We start from the raw sequence: 22,342 nt of genomic DNA, 5'->3' as shown, positions 1-22,342 counted from the left end.
CCCTCGGGGCCGGGAGCCGCCGGCGCCCCGAAACCCTGTCGGGCTGCGCATGCCAGAGCTGCTGAGGGAGAGAGGAGAGAGGGGGTGACACAGGGGTGCTTCTTGTCTCCTTCCCAGAGGAAGGCGCTGCCGAGGAAGGGTTGCTTAACCCGAGAGACGTCTCGGGGATCAGTTGCTTTATTCATGCCGGCCTGGGAGGGGTTAATGGGATGTGGAGACTCTGGTGTAGCGGGGTCAGAGGGACTGGAAGATGCCAGGGTGTTATGACAAGATGTGTGCGCCTTGCTTGTCATAATAGAATGAAGGTATGCTTATGTTTTCTTTATAAACATCTGTTGGGCAAGAAATTAAAGAGTTTTCTCTTTGCAAACCTCATAGTAGATGCTTCAGAGATGTCCAGCAAGTTGAAGAGCTGTCCTACTGAAAATGGAGAGCATCCTAGGAGTAAAATGGAAAACAGAACAGACAGCATGGCAGCCCCTACCCTTAGTACCTACACCCCAGAAGAGATGGTACAACAGATGAAAGAACTAATCGCTGAGAACAATGACTTAAAAGGTGAATGTGCATCTGAACTGGTCTTGAAATGCAGAAGCCCTGAGTCTCTTCTATGACCTTTTTTTGTCCTATGAGTATGAATTCTGTGCTCATTTGCCCTTGCTGGATAACTTTTTATACCTGGGTAGCATTGATTGCATAAGAGACTCTGCAAATGGCGAGGCCAGTTTGACAGGACACATCAAATTGAATCGGTGTGGAAGATGAGGGGAGAACAGCCCAATGTACGGGTGACTTATTTGCTTTAGAATTAGGCATATAAGCAGTATAGCACTGTATTTTAGGAGGTGAGATGAAAAATCTCTTGCTATGATATTCTCTTTGCTCATCAACCTCTAAAAGCTTTTTTGGTTTGTAGTTTAGGACTGTTGGGCAGTCTAACATTTTTCCATAGCTGAATCCGAAGGAGTGGGTATTATTGCACAGTGCCGAGAACAGTTTGGGTTGGGATGCTGTCTGAAAGGAGCTGCATCCTCTCGGGCAGAAAGGGGAATTGGAGCAGGCTGTTTTGCATTGTACGTAGCGATGACTATGAATGGTTAGATGGGTCAGCACCTTCTGTACTTCAAAATGAAGTGGTGGCCATGGCATGGTCTGGGAGAAACTGATAGTTTTCCCTGAAAACGCCTAATGATTTGAGTCTTTCAGGCGCGATAGATTTGAGTTTGGATGCCAGGAGTTTAGGTGTCAGATATTTTTTTTTAATGGATAGAGCAAAACCCAAGGGATTGGGAATTTTCTGTGTAAAAGACAGAGATACCTCACTGTTTATATGGCAGCACAGCACAAAGTTGCATATCCTGTGTGCGGTGGTTTTACACTAGTGTATACATTCTGTCTGAATCATTTTTGGACGTGGTCCAAGTTCTCAGCCTTGGAGTCTCATGGGTATCTGGCAGAAAAGTTGTTTCTAGAAGTACCTCTGGTATATTGCTAAAAGGTCCTGTATCATAAGATAATGTTTCGGGACCTTATTTACAGCTGCTGTAACTCATATCTTGCAGAATCATTCTCCAGAGCTGCATTTATTTACATAGCCTGAAGGATTTGTTGGCAGTTTATAATATGACATCAGGACATAATGGTAGTTACTGGAAAATGTATAAAAGATTTTCAAACAACTGGCTTTGAGCTTGTTGCTTTAAAAAAATCAAGTCTGAAATACTTTCACTGACTCTTCCTAAAAAATCTTGTAAGCATTTCAGTAGTGAGACTGACGTTACACACTGACTTTACTACATACACATGGCTTCTCAACCAGGGAGAACTGACTTTGCTGTGACTTGTTGGGTATATTTTTTCACTGCTTTCAATCAAATCTTAACCAAATGTTCAAGTATAGCATTGTTGGGCATATTTGAGACATTTGATTTGATAGCATCTGTTTTCATGCAGTAATTTACCAGTCTAGGATGTCTGTTTTCCCTATCAAGTCTCAACAGTGTCAGAATCTGAATTCAATAGTTTATTTGGGTTGATCATGTAAATAGCACATGCAGCAAGATACCAAGTACCTTGCTTATACTTCTTGGTTTAGAAATAAGAAGTGAGAGAGTGTGGGCATGTGAGTTCAGCAGCAGATTTGACACTATTTATGACAGAGCTAACGGACTATAATAAGTTTAGTTCTGGTTTGGTATTTAAGGTACACAAGAAGTAGGTTCACATTTCATACCCAGTTATTGCTAGCCCTATCTAGCTATATTGCATTTGATACTGAAGAATGTTGAGCTCAGTGTAGTAGAAATCTGCTGTTTCATTGTCAGACTATTAATGTGAATCAATGTCTTGTCTCTGGCTGTCATTTAGAAGCCATGAAGTTGCATAACCAAGCTATGAAGGACCGATATGAGGAACTTTCCATCTGGCGAGAGAAGCAGAAAGAAGAAAGAGAATTTTATGAGTTAAAGTTTAAGGAGGCTAAGGAGTGCCTGCTAGCCAAGTGCATTGAAAATGAACAGCTACAGCAACAACTTCAGAGCTTAAAGGAAAGCAAAGAAGGAGCTGAAATGGTAAATAAGGAATTGGTTGGATTTACATGATTTTAAATTGAAGTCTGGAGTATTCGTGTCCTTTCAGCACATTTGGAAATTTGTTAACATTTCCATTTTTATCCTTATGCTCTAACAACAGGTCTTGGCCTGACTTATTTTATCAAGTGAGTTTTCTCAGAGTGTAGTAATTGTGCCACAGCTGAGATAATTTACATTTTAATTAACATTTAATTAACAATAATTAACATTCTTGACATAACATACAAGAAATTAATGTTTCTTGCTAACTTTTCATTCTTTATTTTGTTTACTGCTGGGTATCTCTTAACTTTATCCCTCCCTTTGCTTGTTAGATTATCTCTCATGATCGTTAATTGCTTTCGTATTTGTGTTTCCAGGGAGGAGTTGATATGTAAGAAAAAAAAAAAAACAACCTGCCATCTATTTTTATTATATCATTCTCCTCTCATGAAAACTCTTTTACTGAGGTCAGATTAGATCCGTACTTCTGCAGCCTCGTTTGAGGCTGACTGAGTTTCCTTGCTGTGTCTTACCTTTGGCTCTGTAACGTCATTTCTAACGTTGCAGGTTTTTGCTTAGTAGCCAGGCAACATTCTGCAGGTAGTACTGAAGACATCTATGGACAAAGCCTATTAAAACAAAACCTACTTTGTGTCCCATGTGGTCATGTGAAAAGGTGTTTAATGAGAAGTTTCATGCAGAGCCAAACTGATGCATCCTGGTATCTGGTACCTCCGGGCCCCATGTGGATTCTCTGTTGCCTGATGAAGGATGTGTGTATTAGCCTTTTTCTCAAGAGAGACACTTGCAGACTCACCTTTCCTCTCCTGAATGTCTGCTTTATGTAACTCTGTAAGAAATTTTTGAGCTTGTAAATCAAAATTGGCCAGTGAGTTCAGAAGTTACAAAAGGGAAGAAAGTCATGTAGAAATAGTGTTATTGTGTAAGTAATACTTACACAGTCTTTACAGGCTAAAAGTTGTGTTTCAGGATTGTCAAGGAAACTCAGAATTTCATAAATCTGGAATAGTTTTTAAGAGGAAGTAGAGGATTTATTCTGCCTCTACCTATACTAGAATGTCTTGTACTTTGAATACTTAAAATATATTATTAACTGAGTGATCCAACCTGCTCGAGTAATCTAACATATGGAAAAGTAAAAATATATCTCTCTTATCTCATTCCAAGAACTTCATAGAGTAAGTCCTCATTCTTCTGTGATTCTTTGCATTTTATCAGCCAGCAGTAACTCTAAAGAGCAACATTTTCATTTCTGATTACATTTTTCATCCTGATTTAAGCCAAAATCGCTTTCTCTCTTGAATGCCTTAGTTCTACTTCATTTTTGTTTCTTTTTTTATTGTTTAGAAAGATCATGAAAAGTTTTCCCTAACAGAAAAACTAATTTAAAATTAGTCTAATTTCTCTCACCTCTGTGTTTTACTATTAACTGGGATAGTCTGTAGTCCGTTGCTACCATTTAGTGACATCTCTGTTTCACAGAAAGTAAATTAGAGATATATTGTGTTGCCTCCCTTAGCGATAAACCAGCATTCATAAGAGGGTTTCCTCTCAAAACCATACCTCTGTAGCACAGGTTGCTGTAAAGCTCTCACTTCACAGGGGCTGACTCTGATTGCATCCTCTTAAGCATAAGCACAAAATCAAAGACAGCAGAGCAGGGTGGTACTGCAGGATGAGAGACGCTGTCAGCATAGCAAGAGTTTGGAGATGTGGCATGAATAATAGATTAGAATGTAATTCAAACTCCAGGAATTGTCCAGAATTTACTTTGGTGGTATGTGGTGTAATAAAGGCATTGCCAGGAGGTGGAAGGCTCAGATTACAAAATCGGAAAGAAAAAACTCACAGAGGAGGTTTCATAATGGGGAGAGGCATTTAAAGGAGAGAAAAAGAATGAGGCTTCCTGGTTATGTAGACGCTTAAGACAAGGTTTTGAGGAAAGGAAAGAGGCAGAAGGTGAAGGAGACTGTCATCACTTAATGGAGACATTAAGTTTGGGGTGAAACTTTGAGGGATGGAGGCTTTGTGGAAGGGATGTAGGACTTTGTGTGAAGGTCAGGGAGAGATTTATACATGGAGATGGGCTACAGAGAAGTTGTACGGTAGGGAAAGGCTGAAAGTGGAGTGTTTGGAAAAGCTCTCTGCCCCCTGATCTTTTTTCCCTAAAATCTTGGGTATATTTGTAAAAAGAGGAATAAGTATGTGGGTGAAAAAATACAATAATTTTGTAGGTTGGCTGAGACCCTATGTAGTAGTGAGAGGCATAAATTCAAGCAGATTTACATCCTAATTAGCTGTGCATTCAGAGAACCAGGCCCATGCTTTTGAGAAGCATGATGCTCATGGTTTGATTAACTAGGTTTCCCAGTTTAAACTTTTTGCTGTCGTGTGCACCAAAGCATTGTTCAGGGATCTGTACGCTTGGTTTTTCCAGGCAAACCTAAACAGAGAGAAGGGATGTAGGACACTTGTTATGTTTAGGCTCTGTGCTCCTTAGTTGGTGTTTCCTTTTGGTTGGCTAATGCAGGGTTTGTTTATCACAGGAGGGCTGCATGACTCCTGAGAAGGAAGCAAGGCAGCTGAAATCCCAGGTGCAGCGGCTCCAGGCTGAGAAGGTAGATCTTCTAGCAATCATTTCAGAACTACAGGTCAAGCTGAACATCTCAGCAGAGGATTCCTTTGTGGAGATTGGGATGAATGTAAGTGAAGGGGATAAAAAGAACACAGTGACCTGTGGCCAGAAACTTTGGTTGCAGCTTGTTCTTCCCTTTTTTTGCAAAGTGAATTTTCTTCTTGTACTAGGCTAAATGATTATTAAGTTGGGTCTGAGTGTAATCTCAGTGATAATGTTTACTTGATGACATTCTACAGTGAGGTATGTAGAACCCTGCCTTCCTTTAGTAGAAAGGGTGAATCTATACCCATGTCAGTGAAAAGTATTAATATTTATGCTTCTTTGAGAGGGAACAGCAAACTGCCAGCCATAGCAGTAACACAAGATATAATCACAGTGGATTTGGGAGAATAGTTGCATGTTGGACTCAATGATCTTAAACGTCTTTTCCAATCTAAAAGATTTTGTGATTCTATGGTCTCTTAGATTACCTGACACAGAGCACTTGTGTGTTACAAGATGTAGTGGTAAAGGACTTGGAATTTATTTTTGTACTTCCACTTTCATGCTCAAAGTAAATTAATATCCTAGGTAGCCTCCTCCATTGCACTAAAAATATTCTTTAAAAAACCCAACACAGTCCAGCAGGTTATTTCGAACTAATTAAAGATGTTAAGTGTATTATCTTAGTTGGAATTCCTGGGAACATCGGTACTGTTTTGTTAAGGGGCAACACGTATGCATAGAGGGGGGCATTTTCTTTTGAGAATGGGGCTCACTTTCTACTGACAGAGATGCAGGCAAACAAAACTAAGTGCAAAATGTTCCCTAGAGGCACAAAAATCTACTTTTTCTACTGTTCTGTATCTGAAAAATCTTCACAAGGCGAAATATGAAAATGTGGATCTCTGCTATCCCCGTAATAGCAGAGCCCTCCCTGGAAAGTCTGAGTACAACAAGAAATTAAGATAATTTAATTAAAACTTGTTTGGAGTTGTTGAAGAAAACTTCAGACTGCAGGAAACCTTCAAGGATGCTTTTTCCTTTTTTTTCTGCAAAGATCCTCCTTTGGGCTACAAAGATAAAAGAGTGAGTATATGAGTTTTGTAGTGGAAAAGAAGAGTGGTTCTTTTAGGAGGCAGGAAAGTGGGTTTTAGGCTTATAAAGTCACCTGCAGTGATGCTGGCTGTTGCTGTGGTGCCCAGTCATCTTTATAGGGGAGAGTGGCCATGGAACTTGCTGATAAAAGGAGAAGGCCAAATCTCGTTCTTGTTCCTCTTCTCTGATCAGTCTGGATGAGATACAGGGAAAGGCACGTGAAGTATTCAAGTTAAGAATTTCCAAACATGAAACAAATCTGTAAGAGTTTTACATTTTATTTATTTTTATTGCCATGATTGTAGTTTCCTCTGGTTTTTCTTTCTTCCTTAACTCAAATAAATAAAACTGTGTCCTGTGTCCTGCTTAGTCCAAATACCAAGCTGATAGTGTTTTTTCTTTCCTAGGAAAGAGAAATAAATAGAACTGCAGAGGAACATCAAGAGAATAGAGGCAAAATGACCAATAACATTGCTGTCTACATGTACGTAGGTTCTTGTGGGATGTGTATGATTCAGACTTCTGCAACGTGTTTTGCTTTCAATGCAAGGGAACTTTCTTTTTATGGGGAATGCACTAGAAAATCCTGGTTTTCTGTGGCCTTCCATCCCTCCATTGCAGTAGTTCTGCCTTCCTACCATGTCAGAAAGACCCTCAGCTCTCTGACATTTTTTCCTTCTATTGTTTACTAGCTGATGAGAAGGAGTGCATATTCTAGCCAGTTGGCTAAGCATTTATGTATGTGCTGATTTGCCAACTTTTCAGGCTTTTAAAGGAGGCCAAACAGAAAATACAAAGATAGAGGCTGCAGGGACTCCATCCCTTCTAATTATTGGAGACCATCTAATAGAGTATCTGTTCTCTACCCGCTTATATTCATGTTGGTAAGATTCAGTGCTCTTGTAGTCTTTCAGATCTGAACCTGTCTGTTCTGTTTGTGTGTAGTTGGTATAAAGTGTATCATGATAGGGTGGACAGACAGTGCAATTACTGAGTAGTCCTGAGTTTTTCAGGTTACTAGGCTTAATACCAGCATTCTGTTTAGGTTACTTCTCAAAATTTGATCTTTACATCAGCTCTAGGGCACAAGGGACTTTCTTGCCCCTAGCTGAACCTTTACTCCTCATGGACATAGACAGCTGATACTGTTAAACTTTCCATTTTGGATACTGCCCAGTTTAGCAGCTAGATGGTTGTGGCTGAACTCTCTTACTAACTTTGTGGCCTTTGGTTTTGGAAGGAGAGGATATAGAAAATGCTAAGGGTGTAGCAGGACAGAAAGCTGTGCTCTACATACAGATTTTTCCCTTAAAGCCCTGTCAATCCATACATCACTGCAAGGGAGAATGGCAGAGAAGAAAAGTTGTGGTCGTAGATGAAACTGAGAGAGTTGGTTACCACAGTCCAGGCTGCAGGTATTCGGGTTGTCGTTAGCAGTGCCTTGTGAGAAGACATTCTCTGTGTGACTTGCTTACCTTTTGTTGAGTATCTGGGCCATATCTATGAGAACAGGGAGTATATGTACCTCTTAAAATATTTTCTGTGTCACCACGTGTCTTTGTCCAGCATTGAAACTTTAGACTGGTGCTGTTAACAGGTTCAGAGAAATGTGATCCACTCAGGACAGGTTTATTTCTGTAAGAGTAGAACTGTGCACTAAAAGTCCCCTGATAAAAGTTATTTACTTAAAATATCCTGGCTGAACCCAGTCTTTGGGGTATTGAATTTTGCTCACCGAAGATTTCTAGTTCTCAGGAGTACATAGAGGACTGTGCTTTCCTTTCTGTTCTGAACTACAAAAGCAAAGTTTTAAACACATGCTGTTTTACAGCTGAGCTTCTGAGATAGGCAGGTTATATACACTGTACATCCTACCATATAGTTAGGGGATTTTGACTTTCTGTCTAGATGGACATAAAAATGGAGGGAATGGCATATAGTTTTTTATCAACAGGAAATTAACTTACCTTATTTTTTAGATAGTTTTGTATTTGTTTTGGTTCACTTATACAGTAGCATAATGCAACTTTGAAAAGAGCTGTAAAATATGAGGGAGGTGAAATACTGAAGCGATTTTTTTTTTCTGAAAAATAAAGCAATTTCTGATGACCATTTTTAGTGGAATGTGCCTCCTTTTCCTGGGGCAGATCTCTGTTCTGAGACAGAGATAAGAAATGTTGCATCTTTCTTTGGAAAAAAATGTTACTTTGGGAACAGACAGCAGCATTTTGCAGAAGGGGGTGCAGAGTAGGTTAGAATAAATGCACTGGAGTTTGTATTGACTTGACTACTTTTGTTTTCCTTGCTTAAGTACTAAATTGTTCTCACAGCTTGATGGGGACTGTCTGAGCACTGCACAAAGCAAGGACTGCATTTGCATGCATGGGGACTGTGGCTAGGGGCTTGTGGGCAGGTCTTGGTTCTTGGGAACGAGCCCTTTGCTCAGAAGGTTGGTTTTCCACACTGTATGAAATGGTGGCCTCAGACTGGCTCCCAGAACTAGGGATAAGGGAGTGCTCTAGAAAAGTCGTAGCTGTTGTTATTTACATCTGGTTTTGTTTGAAGTAGGAACAAATCTGCAGATGAATCGAAGAATTTGGAGTCTGAGGAGTTAACTGTGAGCCAGCTGCTCTGCTGCCTTAGAAATGAAATGCAGAAGAGGGAAAAACTTGAGAAGGAGCTGCAGGATCACAAAGAGAGGTATGAAGCAGGTGCACTGTAACATTTGGAGCTGTTCACTTTCAGAGCTGCTGTAGTTATTGAGTCTGTGACTGATCAGAGACAAGCTGAAATATCAGTGTGACCTGGATGGGGAATTTGCCAAGCACTCAGTAGTGATAACTTATTTTTGTGATAGTCCTTACAGAGATAAACCACAGGTTCTCTTCTGTGGGCAAAGGAGTTTCCACATTGTTATTATTTCCTATAGCACCACAGATCAAGACAAATTACTCATTTCCTATTGGGTTCAAACTTTCCCCAGGTTATGTCAGAATGATATGATGACTAGTTGAGGATGTTCTCTCCCCTCACTCCTCCATAGTTGTTTTTGTATGAATCATCTGCGTGTGGGGCCTTAAGCAAATCACTATGTATAAAACAGGGATTACAGTCCTCTTCGTGATATTGGCAAGCTACATTTAGCAATGTGTGAGCTTGGAAAAGCTCCTTAGAAATGTCTAAATTAAGTTTAATTCCAAACTTGTCTAAGAGAGTTTTTCCAGTGAGACCTACATGAGGGTCCATTTCAGCTCAGTTATATTGGTATAAATTGGCATGACTGTTCAGATGTGAAAAATTGCCTAAGCAGTAGCTGTTCCAAATCCCCACTTCACAGATACAGAGTAAGACTTCCTGGACATTATCTACTATGAAAGGTTAGTGTCACGGTAATTGCTTCTACATGATCTTCTAGAAGAGGTAATGAGCCATAACCAAATGATTCTTAGAAATCTCAGCTTCTGAAAATATCAAATCAAAGTAGAGGCAATATTAATTACTGTACTCAGTGAACAGACTGACCCATTTCCAAAGGGATAGCAGTTTTGGACTGTACCAGAGGTCAGTCACTGTGAACTGAATGTCACTGTCCTTCACCACACCTGCAGATTCATGCATCCATTTTAATTAAAGATATGTGCTGGGTGTTCTGTGTTCTTCAGGAACCCCCACTCTTGTGCAGGCTTTCCTGCATGTCTGTGCTTTCAGTTCTGCTTCTCATTTGTGGCAGTGACGTTAGAAAAAGAGTACATCAGTTACATGAAATCCTTAAATAGTCACAATCTCACATTAAATGAGATTCATCATTGGTTCCTTCTGTTTTCCAGACTGTCAGAGCTGGAGAAGGAAACCAGCAACTGCCTGGAGAGTGGGACACAAACTGAACAGGAAGAAGAGGAGAGTTCAGAGGCTGTAAGTACCTGTCCTCCTGAGCTGAGATTTAACAACATACAGCTTACTTGTTGAGGCCAATAACCTCAGGGCCTAGATTTTCGTTGACACTCAGGAAGGAAGGGGCAATTATCCTGCACAGGGTATGGAAGTGAATTTTGAACTCTGCGATCCATATCTTAGAGGTGGTTCCAAATTACACCAGCCACCAAAAAGGGGTGAGATTGGTGACCAAAAATTAAGGAAGCATGGCATAACTGCTGGTATACCTCATTGCTCTGGCCATGCCCACTAAACAGGGAGAGATGCAGTCATTTCTAGCTTCAGAAAGTCTTCTAGACTGAGTGGATTTCCTTCCTGCTGTCTAGGTCAGCTTTTGGATTGAAATCCAATTACAGTATACTGTAAAACAGACTTTAAAGGTGGAGCTCATATATGGCACCTGGTTGGTTTATGGTTTTGGTGGGATGTATTGGAATGATGGGGCATAACTATTTGGGACTGAGACACAGTTCCAGGCAAACTCAGTCCTGATGTTTTCAGTTAAGGGTTTGAATGGATGTTGGGGTTGGAATTCAGCTCCAGGTTTAGACTCCACATTTCTGTGCCTACAGTTGTCAGCCTCTCTGTGAGATAAGCATGTAAGCTCCAGTAGCAGTGGAGATCCATTCAGTTTCAGTGCAACTGCGTAATGCAGGCAACTAAGAGTGCCTGTATGTGAGGTAGTGTGGGTTATGAGGTGCTAGTAAATATGCTGTGAGATCTGCTGGAGACCTGTGCCTTTCTGAAGGCCAGGAAAAATATTTTAGGGCAGGGCTGGCTTAGTTAAACAAGACCAGTTTGCAGTCAGGCCAAGCAGGGAAAGCAGATGATGTCTCAGTTAATTCTTTCCAGTATTTTTATCTCAACTTTGCGTGGGTTACAGCTTGAGCCAGATGCTCCTCATCTAAGTGCTGATATTGAGGTCAGCTTAGTTACGTGCCTGTGATGGCAGTCGTTTCCATTTATATGCTGTTGGGTTTCTTCAGAGGGCTCTTGTCAGCAGAGTTCATGTTATCTGCTCCTATTGTAAAATGTAGATCTTTAATGAAACAATGCGGGGGAGCAGTGTGGACTATTTTTGAGGGCTCTGCATTTGAAGACATCCTTGGAGAGAGGAAGAAGTTTTTCAAACCTGCTTTGGGTCCATTTGGAGAGTAAGGAGGGGCTGGGGGAGAAGAGCCTACAGCACATCCTCTGCCAAACTGCAGCTGGATGCTAACCTCAGCCAGGTCTCCTGGGATGAGTCATCTCAAAGTACCACCACAGTTATTGCTCTGCCTTCCCTGGAAGCTGCTCGTGAGCTTCCCAGAAGCAGACATCCGGGAGGCTGTGATTTAGGTGTTGCTCCTTTCCTGAGCAGGGTAAGAAATGGGTGTTGGGGAGAGACAGTCCATACTGTGGGATGGGGTGTTCTGAGACGGGTTAGCCTTTTCTTTCAGCCAGGCTGCCAGACTTGCTATCCAGAAGCATGGATGCATTGTGTTCCAATTAAGTAAAATAGCTTGAATTACAATTACTTTCACCAAGGACCAAGAATTCACAGTCCAGCTGTATTAGAAGTCAGACTCTTGCCAGTGATACGTGTTTTTATTTGTTGACACATTGTCTGTTAAGGCAATTTCTAATGATGTTGAGTTTTTTTGCAAATTGAAATGCCATCACCTTACAAAAATCACTGCTTTCATCTGTGAATGTGATTGGATTCATTGGATTGCTGCATAAAATGTGGCTTGTTTTGCAGCTATGATGGTAGAAGAACAATCTCTCTTTGCTTCTCAGATAGAAAAAGCATAGTGCAATGTGCTTTGTGAGTGTTTACACCATTTTATTCGGTCCCTTTTGTTTAGTATGACTGGTGAATGATATCAGCTTGGGCAGCTTGTGGAGGGTATTCTCAGCAACATCTGTCAGTAGACAATTGTGTACTGTCTGCCTCTGTCATACTGGCTGTGTTTCAACTTCTGCTCTGAGATGAAAGCTGGAAGTGTTCACAGGTCATCAACTTCTATTGCTTCAGTTGCCTGGGAAGTGCTGGACTTTCCCTATTAGAAAAATTGAGCTTTTCTTCAAGGAAATAGGACAGCAGCATGCTCTTGATTCACCTGGTTCTTTTAGTCACAGCCATCCAGCTCTTTCCCATACTGGAGTGGAGACTCTCCGTGCATTTGATGAGATAAGCTGCTATCAGTGAAAAATTATGGTACTAGGGACAATGAAACTGTTGCTAGCATGATGATGAGATTCAGATGTTTCTTTAAGGAACGCTCCAGGATGTACCTCCAGAAACTACAAACCAGCAGGAGTCAAAGGTTTCACATCTTCCAGAGTGTGAGGATATATTTTAAGAATTGAAATTCTGATGTGTCCTTTGTATCTTGGGTTGGAGGAGAACCTAGCTGCTGTTTCCTTTCTCCTCTTGTTTTTTTGACTGTCTTTAGGATCTTTCAGTGATCTTCCTGTGGTCAGAAGGCCAAATGAAAGGGCCAGAAACTCACAACAAAAGTGATTACGGTTTTACTAGAAATCATCTTCTTGGTTTGCAAAGTTGATTCATGAATGCATGGTAATGGAGTTACCATTTGGGGTTGTATTTTCTCCTTCAAAAAGTCAAGAACTGAATTCTTCCGGACCTGTGGTTCTCATGCGTGTGGCATGGGAGAGGCTGCTATATGTAGGGAGTGTGCCAGTTGGCTGGAGGGGTTTCATGTGTAATAAAAATAAATTACAATCTATAAAAACTTCTGTGTTCTCTGCTTTCTGCCTGAAACAAGAATGGGGGAAACTAGAATGGAAGGGATAATGACAGAGTAGGATGTAACTGGGAGGAGAAAGCCTCAGGTTTTAGTCTGACTCGTCTACTTCTCTGCTTCCAAACTGCTGCTTCTGATCTACAATGGCTGTCACAAGTTTTTCTAAAGAGCACACTGATGCTAGCAGGCTGGAAGCCTACCTAGAGATTGACTGATCATTTATGTTTCTTTGACAGACAGTAATTATTGCTTAGAGGAGTGGCAGTAATCACTAAGTCTGTCTGCTTTTCTCATGTGTTTTAAATTGGGAACTCTTGAGAAAGAAAATGTAGATATGTTTCCCATCTGCATGAGGTGTATTCTAGCCCATGTTGGAAAGTCAGAAATAGTGTTATCTTTGAGTCATAGGGGTTTTATGGAAGTGTTAAGTCAAACTGGGGTTTTGCCATATTTAGAAATAACTGGTGATTGCAAAGCCTTGTGGATGGAGCCCTATGACAGTATAGAGTGTAACAATGCATACTGACTGATGCTGTTTTCTGTAGAGAAGGAATGATACTTCCTGCCTAGATCTTGTAGCCTGCAACTTTGCTATCTTGAATTGTCCATATGTAATTTTCCTTTCTTTTTTTTTTTTTTTTTTTTTTTTAAAATTAAAGAGCTTCAGGAAGCCCATGAGAAGTTAAAAGAAGCAGAACTGATTCAGAAGAAGCTTCAAGAAAAGTAAGGTTCAGAAGAACAAAAGTTCTGCTGTGACATCCAGTATATATTTCTATGACAACTCCCACCTTGGGGAAACTCACAAGCTCTATGAATATCAACTTAAATATCTGTTTCATAGAAATGCTGTAAAAGATTGCTGCTTCTTTGTAAGTGGAGATGAAAGTACAGAAATACAGTAATTGTCAGAAAAACTTAGCTGCCAACCTAATTCTACAAATAGAACCACAGTGCCTTGATTTTGAAAATTTGCGTTTTAACCCTTCCTGATATAAAGGAAAATGTTTTCTGTTTTCTGATTCACATAATCAATTCCTGTTCTAGTCTTAGGGGAAGAAGATACGGGACCTGGCTATGACCCTTTTCACATGAACTGTCTGTGCTTTCGAAGACCGATTGTGTAGGTTATAAAACAGTGGTTATGAGACCCCCACTTTAGTTGCTTAGTTTTCTGTCCAATTCCAGTTCTTTGAGATTCATAACAGTATGAAAGTAAGTGTTGGTTTCAGTAGCTTTGTTTTCTGATGGCTGTGTATAGATTAATTTTGTCTTTCTAGTTCTCTGTCAAAATAAGCTTTAAAGTGAGCCACACAAAAAAATTTTAATATGCCTAGTGTGCCAAATCCATCAGGAATGATGAACAGGGTAGATCAACCTTTTTTCCTTGTTCTGTCAGGTGCCAAGTACTGGAAAGAAAAAGCTCAGCTGCTGCCTCAGAACTGGAGGAAAAGCAGCAGCTGATACACACAATCAAGAAGCTGGAACTTCAGGTGGAGAGCATGCAGGCAGAGGTCAAACTGGAACAAGCCAAGACACATGAAGAAAAGTGAGTCTGACTCGGTTTTATATTTCAGGGAGGTATTGTCAGTGAGGAAAGGAAGTCCACGGGAACGTGGCCAAAGGGGAATTGAATCTGAAATACTAGTTTTATGTTCTGCACCTTTTGAAACCATGTAGTATTTGTAGAGTCTGAACTAGAAACCTGCATTCACCTCAGCATCTATGTCACTTTGCATCTGGAGTCTCCATGTTAGGCCCAAACTGTATTCTTTCATATACTGAACCCCTCACTTAGGAAAATTGGAGCTGTAAGCTCTGACTTGTATCTTCCTTTTGTTGTAAATTCAAAGGTGGAATAGGGTCGGGTATAACATACAAGTAGAGAAAGCAGAAAAGTGACCACGAACTAGCAGGGGTAAATGCAACCACATCTTGAGGGGCAGGGACAAGTCAGGTGGTGGCAATGATGGGAAAGTGGCATTAATGAAGAGGTCTGCAGTCCCTACAATACATTTGCAACTAGGAGACGTAAGTGTGCAGTGAAGCTGAGGTAAAGAGACGCTGTTTGCTTTGGCTCCCCACTCCCTTTCACGTGCAGTCAATGTAAGGAGTGTGAAAATGTCAGTCCAAGCTGTACAGAGGGGCTCAACTTCCTGAAGGACCTGGAGAAGCTCCTCATTATCTTTGGAGTTTCTGTCTGGTTCTTCTCCTGATGCATTCTCCTTCACTTCAAGTATCTGAGTCAAGACTTGGATGTCTTCCTAAGAGAGGTGTTAAATTTTGAATAGAATTTGTGAGCTTGATATAAAAATATTGGGTGATGGATTCTTCAATATGAAATACAGATGATCAGTAAGGACATTTGTTTGGACTTAGTCCATGGATAGAGCAGCACACAACTCATTGGAAGAGAAATGTTGAGACATGGAGCTTGATTTTTTTTCTCATCAGAAATGCAGATTCATTTGCAAGGAGATGGTGGTGGCTTTTTTCTAAATTCTAACATTTAGATTTCAGAGAATTTTTAAGTGTTTTAAACTTTCACATCTTTTCTTGTCATAAACAGGGCAAGATACAGTAGTTTGCAGGATGCATATAGCAAACTCCTTCCTGAACTCACTGAGGCAATGAAAAGAATTGATGAAATGAAGCTCAAAGAGGTAAACTCATCACAAGAAGACATCGTAATTAATTAGGGGGAGTGGGAAGGGATGAGAGACTCGATCTAGGAACAAATTTGAGCAGGAAACAATTGTCATCCCTTCCACATAATATAGCGTCCAACATGGCAGCATTGCTCTGATAAACATAGATCTTCTGCTGTCAGTTACAGAAAACTTTATCCACACATCAGTGCTTCCGTAGTGTTTTCTAGACAAGGTCTAATCTGCAGTGCAGCATGGAGTCCAATCCTTAGGGATCAATGATACGCAAAGGCATGTAGGTGTTCCTGCAGCGTAATTTGTAAATGTGGGAAAGTAAACCTCCTAAACATTTTTGTAACCTCAAGTAGAATGCCTGCCACAGTGAGGTCTTACTCATAACTGAGGCTCCATGGAACTGCTAGATTCTTCTGTATAATTTTAGAAAGAGGGAAAACATCCTTTGCAGTGTCCATTAGGGAGTTCTCTTTTGACTTGATACAAGTTAGTTTGAAAGCTCAAAACTAGTGTTTAAAATAAAATATCAATCACCACTGCTGTCTTAGTCCACTAAGTTCCTTTAATGACCAAAATTGGAAGCTTTTCCAAGGGCAGGAGGACTAAGAAGCAAACTTTCACTTCAGGCAGGGTCACAGTCTGAGTTCATCTCATAATCATAGTTCTTCCTTGCAGCTGGACAGAGTGGATAAAGTTGTGGTGGAACAACTGAATGCAAAGGTGGAGTTGGCAGAACAAGCCCTTGCTGCAAAGCAGCTCCAGATAGATGAAATGAAGCAGATAATTACTAAGCAAGAGGAGGACCTTGAGACCATGGCTGTGCTCCGTGCTCAGGTATCAACACTTCTGTGGAAATTGGCTAGATCCCTCATCCCATATTCAGAAATCAGAAGGAGGTATTTATTGGCTTGCTCCGGAATACTGAATACGTTTCCTCAGTTGCAAAGCATAATTTCTTTATTCAGCCTGCCTCGTAGATCCCTGCAGAGCCTTTACCACCATATCCTACGGTTCTGTAGGAGGAACTGTGTATGCTGGAGTCTGGCACAACAAACAAAAGTTGGGAGTAGATGTGTTTGTGTATTTAAAATCACTGTCTTAAGAATCACTGCATATGTTTTAGGGATGGTTTTACTCAAACCAGTGTGTGTAAACAGTGACTCAGGAGGGTCTGCCTCACATTTAAGGCACAGAACTGGCATCTTGGCCCGGTTCCACTGTCTGTGCCACAGATTTGTCTGTGTCATCGGTCAAGTCGCCTCCTCGCTGCTGGTTTATGCCTCATTTCTGCCTCTGTACAGCAGAGGGCAATAGAGCTGTCCCAGACACTTGAAGTAGCTTACACAGAATCCAGAAACTGTAAGTAGTGCAGGTCTTCACTTTGCAGTGTGTAGGTGCTGTAGGAGTGTTTTGAGTAGATGCAGGCTATGATACAGATTTTCTGTTTTGGCATATATGACTATGGTTCAGTCTATGTTACAAATTCTCAGCATGATTTCACTTCTCTGATCAGATGGAGGTTTATTGTTCTGATTTCCATGCTGAGAGGGCAGCAAGAGAGAAGATCCATGAGGAGAAGGAGCAGTTGGCTGTCCAGCTGGCTTACCTGATAAAAGAGCAGCAAAACCTTGAAGATCTTGGCCGGTGAGAGCAGACTTTGGCTGAGCTGCCTTCGGACTGTCTTGTTGACCAACACAGTCTTGCTAGCATCTCAGCAAAAAGGCAAACAACTTTGCAGACATTTATTTCTTGCTTAATTTGAATTTTAAAAGAGAAAAGAAATGAATTGGCTGACTTCTCATTTTAATTTTGTGATAAAGTCTCTGTAAGATGTGTTAGTTCTTACTTGGGTGCCTTAGCAAGTTTTCACTTTGGATGATTCATGCTTGGTAAATTCTCCCTGCTGATTCATGTGAGTTTCTTTGGGTTCTGACCTCAATTTTAGTGGTGAATCTGCAGCTAAACTTGCTGCGTGTGTGCCAGGGATATCTGCTGCTTCTCCAGGTGGCAGTGGTAAGTGAGTACCCATAGTTTCAATTACTGTGATACCCTGGAATTGCACCTTTAGCACTCTAAGCTGTAAAAGAGAAAAAAGAAATATCTGTCTATCCCCTACTCATATTGTGGGAGCCATGGGTACAAGAAGAGTGTCCATAATTTGAAGAATCAAGTTACATTTCACATTAACTGTACACTGAACCCTTTTTCTGGTATAACTTGCTTTTCTACCTTAATCAGATTTGCAGTTTGCCCCGAATAGCTGAGAGTCCTTGGAGTTTTCCAGAGGAGCATGCCCCAGATCCCTAGGTGTGTAGCTGCCCAAATCTGCTCATGTTAGTTGTATGACCCTGATTTTAGCAGGACCCTGGCACAATCTCACAAAGCAGCAGCATTTCTAGGTCCTGTTTCTGAGCAGCAGTTGTGATCTAAATGCATGACCAGTTGACATGATTTACTTGCAAATCTTTTGCTTTATTTTGAATCCTCTTACCTTTTCTGGAGTTGAAGGGAAGATACTTTTTGCTGAGTCTTTTTCTAGAGCCCTTGACTTATTTATTCTCTGCAGAAACTCTCTGGCAGAGATGCAGAATCGCCACGGAGCCAGGGCACCGGATCAGGAACACTCACCTCACCTTGTCCAAAGAGGTACTGAAAGCCACCTCTCCAGCTCCTGGGGCCAGGCCCTGCTGTGTTCAGTTTAAAACAGCTTTGCTTGGCTGCAAGCAGCTCCCCAGCTCCCCTGTGGCTATTCTGGCAACTGAGTAGCTGCAGAGAGCATGATTCTCTGGCTGTTAGGAACAAGCCAGTCCCCTCTCAACCCTCCACAAAAAGAGTGGAAAAATCAAGTAATATAACAGGTAATCCTTTATCTTCTCTACTTGCAGGAACTGGTAGTCAAGACTGGCCAGAACAACGGAATATCTCAATGTATTCATGTCCCAAATGTGAAGAAATTCTACCTGATTTGGACACGCTGCAGATTCACGTTATGGACTGCATTAATTGAGTGATGCCCTCCAATTCTTCATCTTCTGGTATTTCACCTGCCAAACACATGGTTTTTCTTTTCCTGCTTAAATGACGCTCAACTCTACATCCCGTGAAGGAGGTTTTCAGAGTTTTTCTCAGTAATTCAGTGGGAAAATGGTAAAACTCCTATCCTGCCCTGTACTCACTAATCTTGTTTTAATCTGCTTTAGGAAAGTAATTTTTATAGGTTAACAACATGGATGCATTAAAGAATTTCCAGTGTGTCTGCTGCTATGAAATCTTTAAGGAACATTCCCCTGATGTGCTGTGCTGAACGGAGCATAATCACTGAAGTCAGAGGGGAGATGGGATATATGCTGATCAATTAAAAGTACTGTGAGCCTGTAAATACTTCATCTCTCATATAGTATATATCAGGAAACTAATACATTGAAAAAGCTGTTTGAGAAGCTCTCAGCAAAATGGAGTAGTGCTGTATTCATTGAGTATTTGAAATGAACTCTGCTTTTTCTCCAGATGGCAGTTTTATTGCTGCCCTTGTGACCATACTAATCTGATGTTAAATTTTTGATGGCTTATGTAACTTCTTGCTTTAGCCAGATGTGGGTAAGGTTTAAAACAGATCATTTAGGTCTGATACATTTAGCTCCTGGTGTACCCAAGTCACTCGGTTTTACAGAACTGTTCATTTTTAAGGTGGTGTCTTGATTCTTCTTTATTATAATAAATTCATTTGAACCTGTACAGTGTTGTGCTAGAAGGCACTGAAATGGATGTAACCTACTTTAAAAAGAGGAGTATAATGGATTTCCACATCTCAAAATAAATCTATTACAAGTATAAAATTATCTATGCCTGTGACTACTTTGGAGGCTGAAACAGGATTACAAATCCCTATGGCTGAAAAGCTCGTGTAGAAAGAACTGTAGTGTATTAGTTCTGTTCTTGCCCTCCCTGCTGTTTTTATCTCAACAAAAAAACAGTTCTTAATTTGCCATTGCATAAGGGAGGAAAATGCACAACTCAACAACATATGACCCAGCATGAACGGCAGGAAACAATTCGAGCAAATTGCTGGGATCCATGCAAATGAGGAGTTTCATGTCTTTTGCAAACAGATAATGTTTGCGCTGTTGAAAACTGGCAGGGAAGGGAAGTAAAAGATGCATGAAAACCTTCAGCCAAAATGGTGTCTCCTTACAGCATCATCTTCCTGCTGAAGAAAAGAAAGCGTTGATGACTTTGGCCCTGCCCAGATGGAAGGAAGCATCCAAGTGGTTCTGAACTGATCTGCCAATCCTGGTATAGGGAAAGATTTTGATTTATTTTTTTTTTTTTTTTATCCACTGTTCAAAACTGAATAGCTGGAAGCAATCATTACAATCCAGTAGTTAAAATCTGTGCCATCTTGTTCTGTGGTAGGTCTGTTAGGCTCATTGAGGGGCACCAGCAAGGTTTGTTTGTGCCCAGTCCACTTCATTCTGATTGCCAGAATTGTGAGCTGGGTGTTCAGAAGGAGCAGGGTAGGATGATCACGCAATCTGAATATGAAAGTTTATATTTTTCATATCACTTTATTACTTCTTGGCTCACCTTTCCACTTCAAAGTTCACATTATAATAAGCCTAAATGTTTCCTGATTTGATATTACAGTGCACTGGTCTCAGGGGTGTTGAGCTGCCAGAGTGGGGAAGCCTTAGTTCTCCTTCATATATAGGTAGTGTGATCTGTAGAAATACTGGGATCTGTACAAGATAAAATGCAAGAGAAAATGCTTTTATAACTAAAGCGCACCTATACTAGAGTAGGTTTATGTCAAGGACAAAACTGTAACAAAATGCAATTGTAATTAGCTCCTGCTTATACTGTTGCAATGGCTTTAACAAGATACAGGGTGCTCTGACCCCCAAACCTTGCTGTAACAAGGGGGTGTGCTTATCTGAGGGACTCGCTGGTTAAAAAGTTATTCAGAATAAAGCCAGCCAAGTAGGAGTTTGTGTCTCTGGATTTTAGGCAATTGCATATTTCTAATGCAGAAAGAAATGAGAAGGGAAAAGGTGAGGGAAATGTTTTTTTGGGAAGACAGTCAGCTAAAATCCTCCTGAAGGACTGTGGACCATAAGCTTCCCACAGAATTAGTGTGAGTGGAAGTGACTGACTTCATGTATCCAGCTTCATTAGGATAGTGCTACAGTCATCATAAACTGCTAATGCTGTGCAGTCTTGATCAAAACGCTAGCTTTTCAGCATTAGTCTAACAAAATGGTTAAGTTTATTTAGTAAAAAGGACATGAATTCTACTCAGAACATACAAGACCATTGTAACACTAATTATTCACCAGGCAAGTAGCCCAAAGTGGGAATTTCTGAACAGAAAACTGACATCTATGATGACAGTATTTACTGTGCCCCATTGCAGGACTTATGGGAAATAGCATTAGGTTTAGTAAATCAGGTGAGGGACAAAGGAGGTGGAACAAAGCAAGATGAGTTCAGGAATTAACAGATCTCCATCAGCACCATCTTGTCTTCATATGAAAAGCACAGCTGTTTCCATACCTGTTATGCAGATTATCACATAGTATGATTCAGTTAGAATATATATTGAAAAATCTTAAATATGAGAAGAAGTAATGATATGACTACACTTAGCAATGGTTTTAGTCCTAAGATCTGGGTTTTCTTAGTTTCCATGTACACCAGAAATGAAGAAAGCGATTATCACTGCTGAGCTACAAAAGAACAGTCCTTTCCCCAGAAGTACTACACCAGGGAGGTAAGACCCAGTGTTCAGACACGTCTCCTCACACATCTGATGCCCTCACTGGAGTGTTTGTATATGTGAAAGTGTCATGTGTTCCCCCTCCCTGATGTGGCTTAAGAGCTGTGTCATGTGTCTGTGAGAAACACGAGACTGCTTTATGACCAACAGCAACTGGTCTATGGCCTTTATTGCTGACTTACTTCATGGAGGGGTTTCACTTCCAGAACACTGGATTCCCATTTCAAGAGAGATTAGCTAAAAGAAGCATCCATTTTTGTCATTGCTTGTCCTCTCCTCACTGTGTTCATGGGGTCTTTGAGTAGATCCTAGGCCAGTGCTTTGATTGGTGAAGAGAAAGGGCACCTGGGAGAGGGGTTGTGGTTTGGGGGTGGCTGTTCTAGCATAATGGGGTACATAGAAAACTCCACTGGGCCCCCAGCATCAGACGAGGTCATGCAAACCATCCTCAAGGAAAAGAAGTCAAGCTGTAGTACGAAGTCCAAGTGTTACCACTGTCCATCAGTGACAGCTAATAGAGAGCAGCAGAGCTTTTCAGGCACAGGGACAAGAATGCTTTTCTTCCAAATGAAGATAAAGACCAGATCACGTGCAGCTGGTCAACATGCTTCTGTACTCTGGAGTTCTGACCGTTGAACGGATTGTACAACCTGTGAGAGATTGCTTGTGCCGTGAAATTTATATATATTGCTTATGTCATCTTGAGATGTTGAGCTAAGGAGAACAACTCTGTAGGAGAAAGCCTTAGGGATGTTGGATACCACAGCTGAATGGGCAGAGTTACAGCAGATGTTTTGTACTCGTATGTGACAAATTCTCCTGTCAACCTACTTCCATAAATAAGTGCTTCTCCAAATTGTCATGTGGATGAAGATCCAAATCACAGAGGAGAAAACATGCTGAACAGATCAATAGCA

The 22,342-nt window shown here is 40.9% G+C and overlaps 1 protein-coding gene across 1 annotated transcript; it reads left to right on the top strand.

The window, feature by feature from the left end:
• Window positions 1-33: 33 nt before the first annotated feature.
• On the top strand, window positions 34-19,491 carry OPTN (optineurin). The gene is made up of 14 exons (XM_026868020.1): window positions 34-558; window positions 2,368-2,570; window positions 5,141-5,296; window positions 6,717-6,793; window positions 8,875-9,009; window positions 10,137-10,221; window positions 12,681-12,744; window positions 13,652-13,715; window positions 14,389-14,538; window positions 15,559-15,652; window positions 16,328-16,486; window positions 17,166-17,296; window positions 18,219-18,298; window positions 18,538-19,491. The coding sequence occupies exons 1-14, from the start codon at window positions 210-212 to the stop codon at window positions 18,657-18,659; spliced, it is 1,869 nt and encodes a 622-aa protein (XP_026723821.1). The 5' UTR covers window positions 34-209; the 3' UTR covers window positions 18,660-19,491.
• The last annotated feature ends 2,851 nt before the right edge of the window (window positions 19,492-22,342 follow it).

Source organism: Athene cunicularia, assembly GCF_003259725.1.
Source record: "Athene cunicularia isolate RWA chromosome 1 unlocalized genomic scaffold, athCun1 chr1_part2, whole genome shotgun sequence".
NCBI classification, from domain to species: domain Eukaryota; kingdom Metazoa; phylum Chordata; class Aves; order Strigiformes; family Strigidae; genus Athene; species Athene cunicularia.
The sequence above is the reverse complement of the archived record's forward strand: the minus strand, read 5'-3'. Positions and strand labels throughout refer to the sequence as shown.